We start from the raw sequence: 13967 nt of genomic DNA on the forward strand, positions 1-13967 counted from the left end.
CAGGTTTCAATAATACAGAGGCTGTAATTGCAATATAAAAGCTGCCAGAGAAGAATGTGTTCTTCCAAGTTATCTGGGTAAAAGTCTTATTAGATTTAATCATTCTTGCTAGGGGGAAGAACTGTTCACTTTATGATAACAACAGTCAAAATAACTTATACGTCTATCAGAACTTTCCTTAAAATTGTTTAAAAATGCCTTTTACTTATGTTGTCACTCAAGAAATGCATTTTTCTCAAAGAAGACAGATCAACCAGCCCAATTCAATGAAGAGTAATAAAAGCAAGGTCATTTTCAGCCCCACATGCTCCACTCTTCCACAGTAACACAATTCAGGCCAGCCTGGCTTTAAAGGAGTCAGTAATACACTCATTCCTGGAGAAGGAAATGGCACCCCACTCCAGTACTCTTGCCTGGAGAATCCCAGGGACACAGGAGCCTGGTGGGCTGCCGTCTATGGGGTCGCACAGAGTCGGACAAGACTGAAGTGACTTAGCAGCAGCAGCAACACACTCATTCCAGTAAAATCTGTCACATGGTTACATGACACCATCTTCATCTACTATAGCCTTTATTCCAGACTCCCTTTGGGTAGTTTTACATCTTGTTCAGTGTTTCCTGGAACTATGAAGGAAGTTCAAAACTCAGCAGTCTTTCATAAGCTAACTCAAGGATACTTTAATTTCACTTTCTTCAAAAGCAGAGGTTTCTGAAGGAAACCTAACTGTATCCTATTTACAAGAAATACACTATAAATATAAAGGTATAGGAAACATAAGAGATAGAAGTAAAATATACCACAAAACATTAACTAAAAATAAGTTGGTTTATATAATACAGTACTATTAGCTATAGTTACCATGTTGAACATTATATCCCCAGAGCTTATTTATCTTATTATGGGAAGTTTGTACCTTTTGACCACCTTTACCCATAATAACCCTCCCCCTTTTCCACCCCTGACTCTGGCAACCATCAATCTATTCTCTGTTCCCATGAGTTTGTTTTTTTTCAGATTCCACAACTAAGTTTGCTAATACAGTTATTTTCTTTCTCTAACTTATTTCACTTAGCATAAAGCCCTCAAGGTCCATTCTTGTTATTTCAAATGGCAGAATTTTCTTCTTTTTTATGGCTGAATAATATTTCATTGCATATACATTTTATCCATTCATTCATTAATGACACTTAGATCTTAAAAACTCTCATGAAAACAAGAAAAAAAACCTGTTACTATGTGAGGTGATACATGTTAATAAAGATATTGTGGTAATAATTTCTCGATATATACATGTATCAAGTCATTATGTGCTACACCTTAAACTACTGCAAAGTCACATGTCAATTATATCTCAATAAAACTGGGGGAAAAAGTGGATTTAGCTGTTTTATTACCAGACAAAACAGACTTCAAGGTACAACATATTACTGGATACAGAGAGGATATATCACAATGATAAAATCCTTCAGGAAGTTTAAACAATCTTAAATTAGTATACATCTAGTAAAACAACCTCAAAATATATAAACAAAAAATTGGCAGAACTAAAATGAGGAATAGACAAATCCACACTTAAAGTTGGAGATTATAAAATTCTCATTCCTTAGCAACTGATGAAACAAGCAAAGAAAATCAGTTGGGATAGACAAGATTTGAACAAAAGATTAACAAACTTGACCTAATTGATATAGTTAGAACAATGCGTGTCAACAGTTACAAAATTGCATTCTTTTCAAGTGCAAATGAAATATTTACCAAATGGGGCATGAAGCAAATGTCATTAAATTTCAGAAAATGAAATCATATATCATATGTTCTAAGCACAATGAAAGTAAGCTAGAAATCAATAATTTAAAGGTAAAAAAAATTCTCAAAGTTGGGAAATTAAGTGGTACATTTCTAAACAACCTATGAGTCAAAGAAGAAATCATAATGGAATTTAGACACTATTCTAAACAATGATAATGAACAAAATTTCAGAGAGGCAACTAAAGCTGTGCCTGGATAGAAAGAAATTTAGAGCCTTAGAGCTCTAAAAGGAAGCCTGAAACAAACCCAACAAAACAACTACCAAGTGCAAGAAGTTAGGAAAAAACACAGCTAATTAAACCCAGAGAAAGTATAGACATCATAGAGAAAAGAGCAGAAATTAATAAAATAGAAAACAAACACGTAGTAGATAAAATCAACAAAGCCAAAAACTGGTCCTTGATAGACTCTGGAAAGACTGACAAGGAAAATAAGAGAAAAGCCACAAATTACCCCTGTCAGCAATAAAAAAAAAGAAATATTATTACAGATCCTATAGATAATGAAAGATGACAGAGGATATAAAAATAATTTTTTTGACAATTTACATGAAATAGATAAATTATTTTAAAAACATGTTACCAAAATTGATTTGGAAGAAATATAGTCATTTTCATATTTTCTTTAACGTTATTTAAAAACTTCCCACAAAGAAAACTTTAGGCCTGGAGGTTTTTAATTGTGAATTCTTCCAAATACCTAAGGAAGAAACAAAACCAAACTTACATAAAGTCTTCCAGAGAACAGACACAGAAATAAAACTTGCCAACTCATTTTACAAAACTAGCATAATCCTGATACTAAAATCCCACAAGGAGATCATAAGAAAGAATAGTGATAGGCCAATGTCTCTCATGAGTTTAGATGTAAATATTAGGGGAAAAAAAAAAGAGGGCTTCCCTGGTGGCTCAGACGGTAAAGAATCTGCCTGCAATGCAGGAGATCCAGGTTTGATCCCTGGGTTGGGAAGATCCCCAGGAGAAGGAAATGGCAATCCACTCCAGTATTCTTGCCCGGGAAATCCCAGAGACAGAGGAGCCTGGCGGGTTACAATCCATGGAGTCACCAAAAGTTAGACACGACTGAGTGACTAACACACTATATTTGAAAGAGTATCAGCAAACTGAACCCAGTAATGTTACCAAAGAATACATCAAGACCAAGTTGGATTTACTCCAAGAATGCAAAGTTGGTCTCACATTTAAAGATCAATCAACATAACTTACCATAGTTACAAAATAAAGAAGGGAAATTATGATTACCATGCAAAAGCACCCGATAAAATCCAACACCAGTTTGTGATACAAACTCTCATTAAAATAGAAAGAGAAGGTAACTTCAATCTGATAAAGTATATCTACAAAAAGTCCTATACCAAATACCATATTTAATGGTATTACATTAAAAATTTCCTGAGACTGGGAATGAGACAAGAATGCCTGTTAGCACTGCTTCTACCTAACATCGTACTGGAAATTTAGCCGATTCAATAAGAAAAGGGGAAAAAAAACCCAAATAAGACAAAACATAAATTACATGACCAGACTGGGCTCTGGATGGATAAGAGGGGCAAGTGGAAGCAGGGCAGAAAATTGAATTTTAAGTTCAATTTCAACTTCAAATTGTAAAGCCCAGACCGTAACTTCACACGTTTTAGGCTTCTCTGATCTTCCCTACAAACCTGTAGGCTAGATAAAGCAGGTATTATTTACCTTTATTTTGGAAATGACACACAAGGCTCAGAGAAGTAAACTGATTAGTCTGTCTCTCTTTAAGAAGCAAAGGCAATATGTGGACTGACCAAGGAAGTGAGAGTTCAAATTCAAGTTTCTTTTCAGTATGTCATGCTTTCTCAAGGAAAAGGAGCTTGAAAAGTCCAAAGGGAAATCATGCCCAGAACTTATTACTGGGTATACCAAACTTAAAGTTGCCACTGAACTCATTATCTAGAATTTCTTTTTCTTTCCATAGCTAAGAATCTGGGAACATGGTAGACTGAAATGACACAGACAAGTCCCTTCTGACTTCAACTCATAGAAATGCCACAAAAAATATAAATATTTTTTTTTTAATAAAAAAGACAAGCTCAAGAGAGAAAGAAAAAAAGGAAATTCCCTAGATGCTAGAAATGAAGGAAAAAACTGTAGAATGTTAAGTGGGAGCTTACCCAGATTCAGATATAGTTTCAAGGGTTGGTCCCCAGAGTTACAGTGCCCAGACAAGAATAGGGATCCATTTTCCAACTTTCAAGGCGAGAGTATATGTGGATGAGTGACAAAGAACAGATTCCCTTCTTGACATGTGGACCCTTCATGAGCAGCCCAGTCAGTGAAAGAGAGTAGGAAAAACAGTTCACTGGATCAGGAAAGCAGGATAAACTTTCTGTCAGGAACCTTGTACAGAGCTGATGAAAGATCTACAAAAAATGGACACCACAGTTGGATACTGGGGGACTTTACATTATTAAGATGGCATGGACATTTCAATCCAAGAAATTACAGGGACCACTGAAATCTCTGGAGCTCTGCAGCAACCGAACAAAAAGACATGGTACTCTCAAAACATAAAATATAAAGACTTCAAAAGGCAAGCGGGAAAAAAAATTCTGTTTGAAGATGTGGTCTTCTTCAAAGAGTTACAAACCATACAGGAGGTACATTTTCATGAGGCCGAGTCAGCATATACAGCAAGTAGGAGATCTGCCATCCACCCAGAAAAAAGAATAGAACGATCCAAAGAAACCATGAAATATTATGTTGAAAATGATTAAAATAAAAAAACCTAATGAAAGGTCAAAATATTTTGAAAAATTTTGACATTTGAAAAAGAACCAAAAGGAACAACTAGAAATTAAAAATTTCACTTACTGAAATTAAAAAATTGAGTGGATTTATTAAAAAATGGATTAGACATAGTTGAAGAGATTCTTAGTTAACTGGAAAGTGAATATGAGTACATTATCCAAAATGCACCACAGAAAAATAAACAATAGAAAACATGAAAGTGCAATTAAAATATGTGAGGACAAACATCCAACAGATGTTCAAAAGGAGAAGATAGACGGAACAAGGCAAGGCAAACAGATAACAGCTAAAAATTTTGAAAAATGAAGATAGACATGAGGTGTACAACTTCTGATCAAGATGACTAAAAACTAACCTACCCCCAGATATAGGTCATCAAAACTATAGAACATCAAAGATTAAGAAAAAATTTTTTTTCTAAAGCAACTAGAGAGAAGAAATTATCTTTAAAAGGAATACTTAGGCTGAAAGATTTCTAATATTCAGCAATATACATCACAGACTATGGAACAACAGGTGCAAAGAACTGAAGGAAAATATAATAGCTGTCAATCAAGCAAACTACTATTCCCTCCTCATTTATTTCTTAACTCAGTGGAGAAAGGTGTGCCAATATAAGAGGGGCTTGGACAGGACTAGCTGGAATTAGCAAGACCGAAATATCTGGGAAGGTAGTTAATTCAGTAGAAACAGCACTTGTGTTTCCTAAATGTGATGTGGAACAGATGACCTAGACATAAGACTCCAGAAGCTTTTGCCTTTACACTGTATTTCTAGCCAAAGTTGGCTATCTTAGTGGTAAAGGTTTAAGCAGAATTATTTATGGAGCACATTAAGTGAACTCTAGATATATACAGCACAGTAATTAAAAGTGAAGTCTCTGGAATCAGAATAATGAGAATCAAATCTTGACTCTGCTTCTTATGAACTGAATGAATTTGATCAAGTTACTTTACTTCTCTGTGCCTTGATTTTGATAGCTATATCTCACAGTTTAAAAAAGACTAAATAAGCAAAGATATGTAAAACATTGGGCATAGTATCCAGCACACAGTAGGTATTTAATAAAGGCTAGTTATTCTTATTATTTATTCCTGACTACAGGGCTGTAATCTGGCCACAAGTTTGAAGAGGTTACCTTTAATATGACACTGAAAAACTAAAATATAAGAAACACATACTCTGACATCTACTGAGCAGCCCACAGTCCACGATGGATTTCCCAGCACTTGATTCTGGCACAGGAGATGAACTAAGGAAGATTTCCCAACACCTGTAAAAGATACAAGCACTCTAGTCATATAAAAGATATGCTAAAAAGACTGAGAATAAGCAGTAATGACGTTACGCAAAGCATGGTTGTTTAAAGGGTGTTCAAGGTGTGTCTAGTCAAGGCTATGGTTTTTCCAGTAGTCATGTATGGATGTGAGAGTTGGACTATAAAGAAAGCTGAGAGCAGAAGAATTGATGCTTCTGAACTGTGGTGTTGGAGAAGACTCTTGAGAGTCCCTTGGACTGCAAGGAGATCCAACCAGTCCATCCTAAAGGAGATCAGTCCTGGGTGTTCATTGGAGGGACTGATGTTGAAGCTGAAACTCCAATACTTTGGCCACCTGATGCGGAGAGCTGACTCATTTGAAAAGACCCTGATGCTGGGAAAGATTGAGGGCAGGAGGAGAAGGGGACGATAGAGGATGAGATGGTTGGATGGCATCACCAACACAATAGACATGGGTTTGGGTGGACTCTGGGAGTTGGTGATGGGCAGGGAGGCCTGGCGTACTGTGGTTCATGGGGTTGCAAAGAGTCAGACAAGACTGAGCAACTGAACTGAACTGAACAGAACATACCAATGATTTAATAAGCTTCACTGATAGAGAAGATGGTTAAGGACACTGGTTCTCTCAAATTTAGTATCAACATCCTCTGAAGGACTTGCTAAACAACATAGAATGCTGGGTCCTGTCCCCAGAGCTTCCAATTTAGCAGGTGTGTCATGGAAGCCAAAGATTTGCACTTCTAACAAATTCCCAGGTAATGTTGATGCTACTGATCCAGGGAACTCACTTTGAGATCTATTCATCCAGGGCAATTTCAAATTAACTAATCCTTTTCCTTTGGAATGATTTCATCTATTCAGCTTATTTTAGAATTGTACTCATACTTTAGAGGTAATCTCCTCTATACTGACCACCAATGCAGAGGTCCCTTTCACAGATCCTGTTAGTTGCTCTTTTGGAATGGGCTTGAACACTGTCAGTGACAGGGATTCACCATTTCACAAATTCATATTTAGATACTTCAGTTCTCCCATACAGTGATCTTTGGAAAGCTGTCAACTACTTGGCCTAGACTTCTCTTTTGGAAAAGGAGAACAACCTTTCTCCACCTACATTATGGCCCTTTTTCTTTACAGGCAGCAGTTTTCTTTTTATTGAAGTATAGTTGATGTACAATATTATGTTGGTTTCAGGTATACAACATTTAAATACATTATAAAATGATCACCACAGTAAGTCTGGTAACCCTCTGTCCCCATATAAAGCTATTACAGTACCATTTGTGATATTCCCTATGCTGTACAATATATCCCTGTAACTTATTTATAACTGGAAGTTTGTAACTCAATTCCCTGCACCTATTTCACCCCTTTCCCCACAGCTCCTTTCTAGCAAACACCAGTTTGTTCTCAGTATTTGAGCCTGTTTTCATTTTGTTTGTTTTTTAGATTCTATTATACATATAAGTGAGATCATACAGTTTGTCTTTCTCTGTTTGACTTATTTCACTGAGTATAATACCTTCCAGATCCATTCATGTCGTCATAAATGGCAAGATCTTGGCTACTGTCAATAATGCTGCAATGAACATAGGGGTGGATACCTCTTTTCAAATTCGTGTTTTTGTTTTCTTCAGGTAAATACCCAGAAGTAGTTGCTGGATCATATGGCAACTATTTTTAATTTCATGAGGAGCTTCCATAGTTTTCCACAGTGGCTACACCAATTTACAATTACACCATGAGTACATGAGGTTCTCTTCTATCCACATCCTGGACAACACTTGTCATTTGTTGCCTTTTTGAGAACAGCCATTCTGACAGGTGTGAGACAATATTTCGTGGTTTTTGATTTGCATTTCCCTGATGATGAGAGATGCTGAGCATATTTTCATGTGTATGTTTTCTTTGGAAAAATGTCTATTAAGATACTCTGCATATTTTTAAAAATTAATTATTTTTTGATATTGAGTTGTGTAAGTTCTTTACATATTTTGGATATCCCCTTATGGGATATGTCATTTGCAAATATCTTCTCCCATTCATAGGACAGTATTTTCTTTTATTACAGATCTCCTGGGTTTAGGATAATATAGTTACTAATGTTAGGGCTAGTATTTAGAGATCTGTAGGAAGAGGAAAGGGAATGAATTATCCCATGTATATTTCTGTGCAGGGTTACTCATTCAATTAACACATTTCAGGATGCTATTATAACAAGCACATTTGGTAAGTCTTCATGCATCACTAGTTGTTATAAAAGATAAAATACCTCTTTGTGTGCCTTATTGTGTGTGGACCTATCACTTTTTATTATAAGTTTTATTTTCAGACTATGTAGAAAGTATAGAAAAAAGAAGAAAGAAGTCACCTGAAGAACACTACTGTCAGCATGCAGATTTAATATTGTAAGCAGAGTTTTTCTATAAGAAGATTGCTATTGTGAATATATACATGTGCGTGTGTGCTCAGTCCCTCAGTTATGTCCGACTCTTTGCGACCCCATGGACTGTAGCCCACCAGGCTTCTCTGTCCATAGGATTTTACAGGCAAGAATACTGGAGTGGGCTGCCATTCCCTTCTCCAGGGGATCTTCCCAACCCAGGGATGGAACCCAGTCTATTGCATCTCCTGCACTGTCAGGCAGATTCTTTTACCACTAGCGTCACCTGGGAAGCGCCCTGGTAGCTTAGACGGTAAAGAATCCACCTGCAATGCAGGAGACCCAGGACAGATCCCTGGGTCAGGAAGATCCCCTGGAGAAGGGAATGACTATCTACTCCAGTATTCTTGCCTGGAGAATCCCACAGACAGAGAAGCCTGGCGGGCTACAGTCCATGGGCTTGCAAAGAGTAGGACTGAGTGATGCAATGCAGGTACTTAAAAAAAAAAAAAGCCTTTGCTTACACAGCTGGTTTTGTCTGAAATATTCTACCCAGCCCTCCTTCTATTTCTGCTCTCCCATCGGCCTTGTGAACTAATCTTTCAAGACTCAGCATCATTCTAGATAAAAAGTCTTTCCATATTCCATACAGGCAGAACTGAGCACATCATTCATCATTCTCTCAACTTCCCTGCACACTCTTCCACAGAGCACGTAAACACACTATTATATCTGCTCGTTTAGATTTTACTACTGCTGCTTAATTTTAAGTTCTTTGAGGCCTGGGGCTGGGTTTTACTCATTTTTTATTTCTGGTACAAAGAATAGGGTCTCAAATAGTACTTATTTATTGGCTAAAAATTTCCATATTCTTACAGAATCTTCAGAAACATTTTTAATGTCTCCAAGTTCAGAGAGTAGACATAATGATTTATTTAAACATTTTCTCATTATTAGATATTAGGGTGCTTTGAACTTTTCACTATACTAAGAAAAGGTCTGTTTAAACTTTTGTTTAAAATTAAAATTATTTTGTTAGTATACCTTCCCAGAAATGAAATTAATATGTAAAAGGAAATCAACATTTAAAGTTCTTGTTATACACTGACAATTTGTATCTGGTTACTCTGTCACCAGCCATATACACAAGCCTGCAGGTCTTACTGCACCTCAACAGTGTGCAGTTGCTTTTTCATCTTTGTTAGTTTATAAGAGGAAAAAAGGAGACATTTTTGTTTTAGTCTGCATTTGTTTACCTTCTGGTAAAGATACACATTATGATCATCTTTGCAAGCCAGTTGCTTTTCCTCTCTTATTAATTATCTATTGATGTGCTCTACCCATTTATCTACTGGGTTTTAGTGACCTCTTCATATACTAGATGCTCATGTAATTGAACCAAACATATTCTCAGATTTCCCTTTCATTTATTATTTTTATATACAAGCGAGTTAAGACTTTTGAATACTCAAATTGAGCTTTGTCTTTTATTCATTGCATTGCATCTGCTATCTATTGCCTTTAGCGCATATTGTTGATTTTTGTGTTTGCAAGTAGGCTTGTTTATGTTGGAGGCACATAGCTAGGCATTTAGTTATCAGCTTGATACAAGGCTTGAATTTCAAGTTAAGTTTAACTCTGTCAGAGTAAACATTTCTATGCAATAATATTGTATAGCTCTCCATGAATTAACTTTTGGGTGTTTTGGGTGACAAGAGTTAGCTAACACGGTATGAACTTTACATAGTAAGAACAACTTGAGTACCAAGAATAGTGGCTAACTTTACGAATTTAAGGAGGTTCTAATTCTATGTTTTCATCAATAGAACTAATTTAGATCAAAAGAATGCACTTGATTTGCTGGGTAAAAAGTTCAATATAATCAAATAAATGCCAGGGCCAAACAGAGTTGGTAATGTGTTAAGATCATTCCTTATACCAAAGGATCAAAGAGAAAAGAGTATGTGCATGTTAGATTTTCAGGACTCCTTACTCAATTATCAAATAACTCTATGGGATACAAACAGATTTCTAAATCCAAAGTCATTCCTTTGTATATTTGCGAAACCCTCAAAATTTCACAGGGAAAAATAAGCCTTTATTCAAAAGTAAACTTTGATGTTTAAATACAAAGTCAGATGAAGTGTAAAAAGTATATTCTAACATGTCAGATAGCAAATCACTGTTAAAAGGGAACTATAAAAAGACAAGAACTGACTTTGCACATAAAGCCTAACTTCAGTGAATGTGTGACAGGATCAATCACTTTCCTGGTGGGTATGGCCATGTCTTCTGTTTTACAACTAAACTATAAGAATAATTTTTAAAAGCTTTCTATTGATAATTGCCTGATCACTTTCCCACATTTAATAGAGCAGCCAATTCAACCCTGTTGCATAATGCCTTGATTCCACAGTTATATCCCTACCACTTAACTCAGTGTTATATGTAATAGGTATTTAAAAATTGGGGTGGGGAGAATGGACAGTTTGCACAAGATGTCAACATGAATGGGTTGCTACATGCAGTAGAAAGGGAATTTAAAAAATGAGAGAGAGCACCCACTTTTACATGTCATGAAAAACTGTGTCAGCTCTGTGTTGTGCTAAGTTGTTCAGTCCTGTCTGACTCTTTGAGATCCCATGTACTGTGGCCCACCAGGCTCCTCTATCTCTGGAACTCTCCAGGCAAGAATACTCGAGTGGGTTGCCATTTCCTCCGCCAGGGGATCTTCCTGACCTAGGGATGGAACCCAGGTCTCTTATGTCTCCTGGACTGGCACATGTGTTCTTCATCACAAGCGCCAACTGGGAAGTGTTAGCTCTGGATTCTTCTAAATCCTACTTGGTGATACTCTTGTGAGGTCCATTTAGACCACCACTGCTTTATCTGTGAAACTGAATGCTTTTATTAAATTAACTTCAGTATCACATCAAGCTAAAAAACTAAAGTTGACATAAACTGGATTATGTTCACAGGGTTTCATTATGCAACTTTCTGAAGGGAATATTAAATAATGCTCTCTGTAAAATATTTTGTAATGCAAAATAATCTTCAGGTAATCTGAAAACGTACTCAAACTCCTCCCCATGGCAATTTTACTCCATTTGGTAAGGCTAATTTTCAAGCTCTTTGGAGTATGTCCTCTCCACCTCCAAGCATCTGACACAATGTTTTTGCTCATAGCAAATATCCAAAGGTCAATTTAGAAAAGTACATCTATGAAATGCACCAGGCTGCCCTGGTAATCAGGGTAATCTGTCTCAGCGGTAATCTGTCTGCAATGCAGGAGATGCAAGAGACACGGGTTTGATCCCTGGGTGGGGAAGATCCCCTGGGGGTAGGGAATGGCAACCCACTCCAGTAGGCTTGCCTGGGAAATCCCAAGGACAGAGGAGCCTGGCAGGCCACATAGAGTCCACCTGGGTAAGGGTCGGACAGGACTTAGCGACTAAACCACCACCACATGAAAAGCAAAGTTGTCATCTATTCCAAGTTCTTACGAAGACTAGGAATGGAGGCTAGGAGAAACAGAAAGATAGTGAAGGGGATACAGAAACACAGACTTCAATTCCAGTTCTCAAGTGTCCAAGGTAAGAATTTTAACACTAGGATTAAGCTAGGCTCAGCGTTGTTCTAGCTGCTTCACAATATGGCCTCTATCTTAAATCTTCTATTTCTTACAGCCTAGCACATAATAGGTTTTCAATTAAGGTTAAAGAGAACAAAGAAAAGAGAAGTGCAGCTGAAAGTATAACAGGACTACCACCTGTTATTTCATGAAACAGTATGGGTTGGTGTTTTAGATACGAGGACTTGCAGCTCAAACCAGTTCTGTCATTTATAATGTAAATATCATAAATCATACATCTCTCCGCCTCACTTTTACCATTTGTAAAATGGGGTAATAGGACCGATCTCAGGATTAAATGAGTTAATACGTGCAAAGTTTGGAACAGTGTCAATAATACTTGGAACAGTGTCATTCTTCCTAGTGCATGTTTGATTTCCTTAATTAAAATCTCCCAAAGGCAAGGTCCGCGCTTGTCTCAGCCTGGCGCTCAATTCAACGCTCAGTATCTGCACATCTTTTAAAACAAAGACTCTCTGGGCTTGTGTCACCCTGGAAACCGACGTAGAGACCTGCGAAAGCAGAGGAAAGGCCCCGGTTTCGCGCCCCCCACCCGGACGACGCTGCCGCTCCGTTAAATTGAGCAAAGTCCTCTGGGAAGTGTAGTCTTTAAGGCTTAAGAAGGAATTCAGCCACGAGCCGGAATCATTCGGTGGGTGGATGGAGGGAGAGTGAAAGGGGAGGATTTTCGGATAACTCAAAAGTGTCGGGAGCCCCAGGGTTGTGATAAGGCGCTCACCTGAGTCTCCCAAAACCAGTACCTTCACTCGATCCAGAGACGCCATCTTGTCATTGCCTTCCTGAGGTTAACGCCTATTCCGGGATTATAGGCCAATCAGAACTGGGTTTGAAAGGCAGCGCCTTCAATGTTATTGGCCAATAGGAGCGTGACTCTTGATTGAAGGCCTCACTGTGCTGATTGGCCCGCCTGGTTGAAAGTAGCTGGTGGTTTCTAAAGCTGGTCGCAGGAATAGAGCGTTTTCTTTGACGCGCAAGTGGCGTGGCTCGGATAAGCCGGTAGTTGAGGCGCTGAGGGAAGCTGTAGTGGGAGTGTTCGAGGATTCACTTTGGTAAACCTTGTTCCCTGTTGTTCTGAGTTCCCTGGCCAGGCGCCGCCTCTTAGGGTGCCTTCTCTTTTTCGCTCCTTTCTTCTTAGCTCTCCTCCTCCCCCTTAGCTACCCTCTTGATTCGGTTCTCTTCTTGGTCTTCTAAAGAACCACTGGCCCCGGAGCGGCCCATGTGCGACCTCGGGTAGGACGGGCTTGACTGCGTCGAGTGTGTCCTCAGCTGGTAGAGTCCTAGGGAATTTAGGGTGTCGGGGTGTCGCAGTGGGGAGGAGAAGAACGTTACCGGGCGCGTGGAGGCCCGCTGGCCCGGAGGTTTCGCGGTATTGTGCCGCTTTATGCACGAAGGCGTGGAGAGTACCGTGAACTGTGGCGACCGAGAAAGCCGGTTGGCGGTGGAAGTCCAAGTTCCTCTGAAACTGGAATAGGAGTAAACTGAAATATCTGACAGGACTCCCCACCCACTCCTTCCATTTTTTCTCTTACACGCTGCAGCCTGCATAAGCCCTTAAAAACACGAATTTGATGCTGTCACGTCCTGCCTAAAACCATCTGAAGTTTAAGAAGAGGGTTTCCAATACCCTGTGTTTTTCTACTCTGGAAGCCGCAATAGAGGAAGTGAATTGAGGGGCAGCTGGGTGGGCATATTTGAAGAACAGGTGCTTAGCGGATCTATTCAAAGTTTTGTGGGACACTTGACCAGCTGTGGCACATGCTGGAAAGTCAGTGGTGAACAAGATTAAACCCTTGGTCTCCGAGGTAGATATGGAGAAAGTATGTTCACTGTATTCGGTTCACTGTAAAAAATAAGGGGAAAGAGCTGTGGGAACTTGTGAAAGGGGGCTCATTTCATCTACTAAGGGGAACCTGAGACGATGTCTCAGAGGAAATGTCATTCGAGATGTGACGGATTGTTAGGAGAAGGGACTTTAGACTTAGCTGTGGGGGCAGAGAGAACTGCACGTGCAAAGGCCTGGAAGTGGGGAACGCGTGTGT

At 38.6% G+C, this 13967-nt stretch overlaps 2 protein-coding genes across 3 annotated transcripts in view; one reads left to right on the plus strand and one right to left on the minus strand.

Annotated features, from left to right (window-relative positions):
• The window catches only part of RABL3 (RAB, member of RAS oncogene family like 3), a 37877-nt gene extending 24885 nt beyond the window's left edge, over positions 1–12992 (minus strand). Inside the window, exons 1-2 of the mRNA XM_043473076.1 lie at positions 12647–12992; positions 5796–5887 (exon numbers count right to left, since the gene is read on the minus strand). Of these exons, the coding sequence (XP_043329011.1) occupies positions 5796–5887; positions 12647–12692 (138 nt within the window). The 5' untranslated portion in view covers positions 12693–12992. The remainder of the gene's footprint in view (positions 1–5795; positions 5888–12646) is intronic.
• GTF2E1 (general transcription factor IIE subunit 1) overlaps positions 12839–13967 on the plus strand; it is a 39766-nt gene continuing 38637 nt past the window's right edge. Inside the window, exon 1 of one of the 2 annotated variants that reach the window (XM_043473073.1) lies at positions 12839–12977. The gene's annotated coding sequence lies outside the window, so the exon portion shown is untranslated. Of the gene's footprint in view, positions 12978–13021; positions 13159–13967 lie in introns of those variants that run through there. The other variant, XM_043473074.1, reaches the window with a different exon arrangement.

This window comes from Cervus canadensis, chromosome 7, assembly GCF_019320065.1.
Source record: "Cervus canadensis isolate Bull #8, Minnesota chromosome 7, ASM1932006v1, whole genome shotgun sequence".
In the NCBI taxonomy this organism is placed as follows: domain Eukaryota; kingdom Metazoa; phylum Chordata; class Mammalia; order Artiodactyla; family Cervidae; genus Cervus; species Cervus canadensis.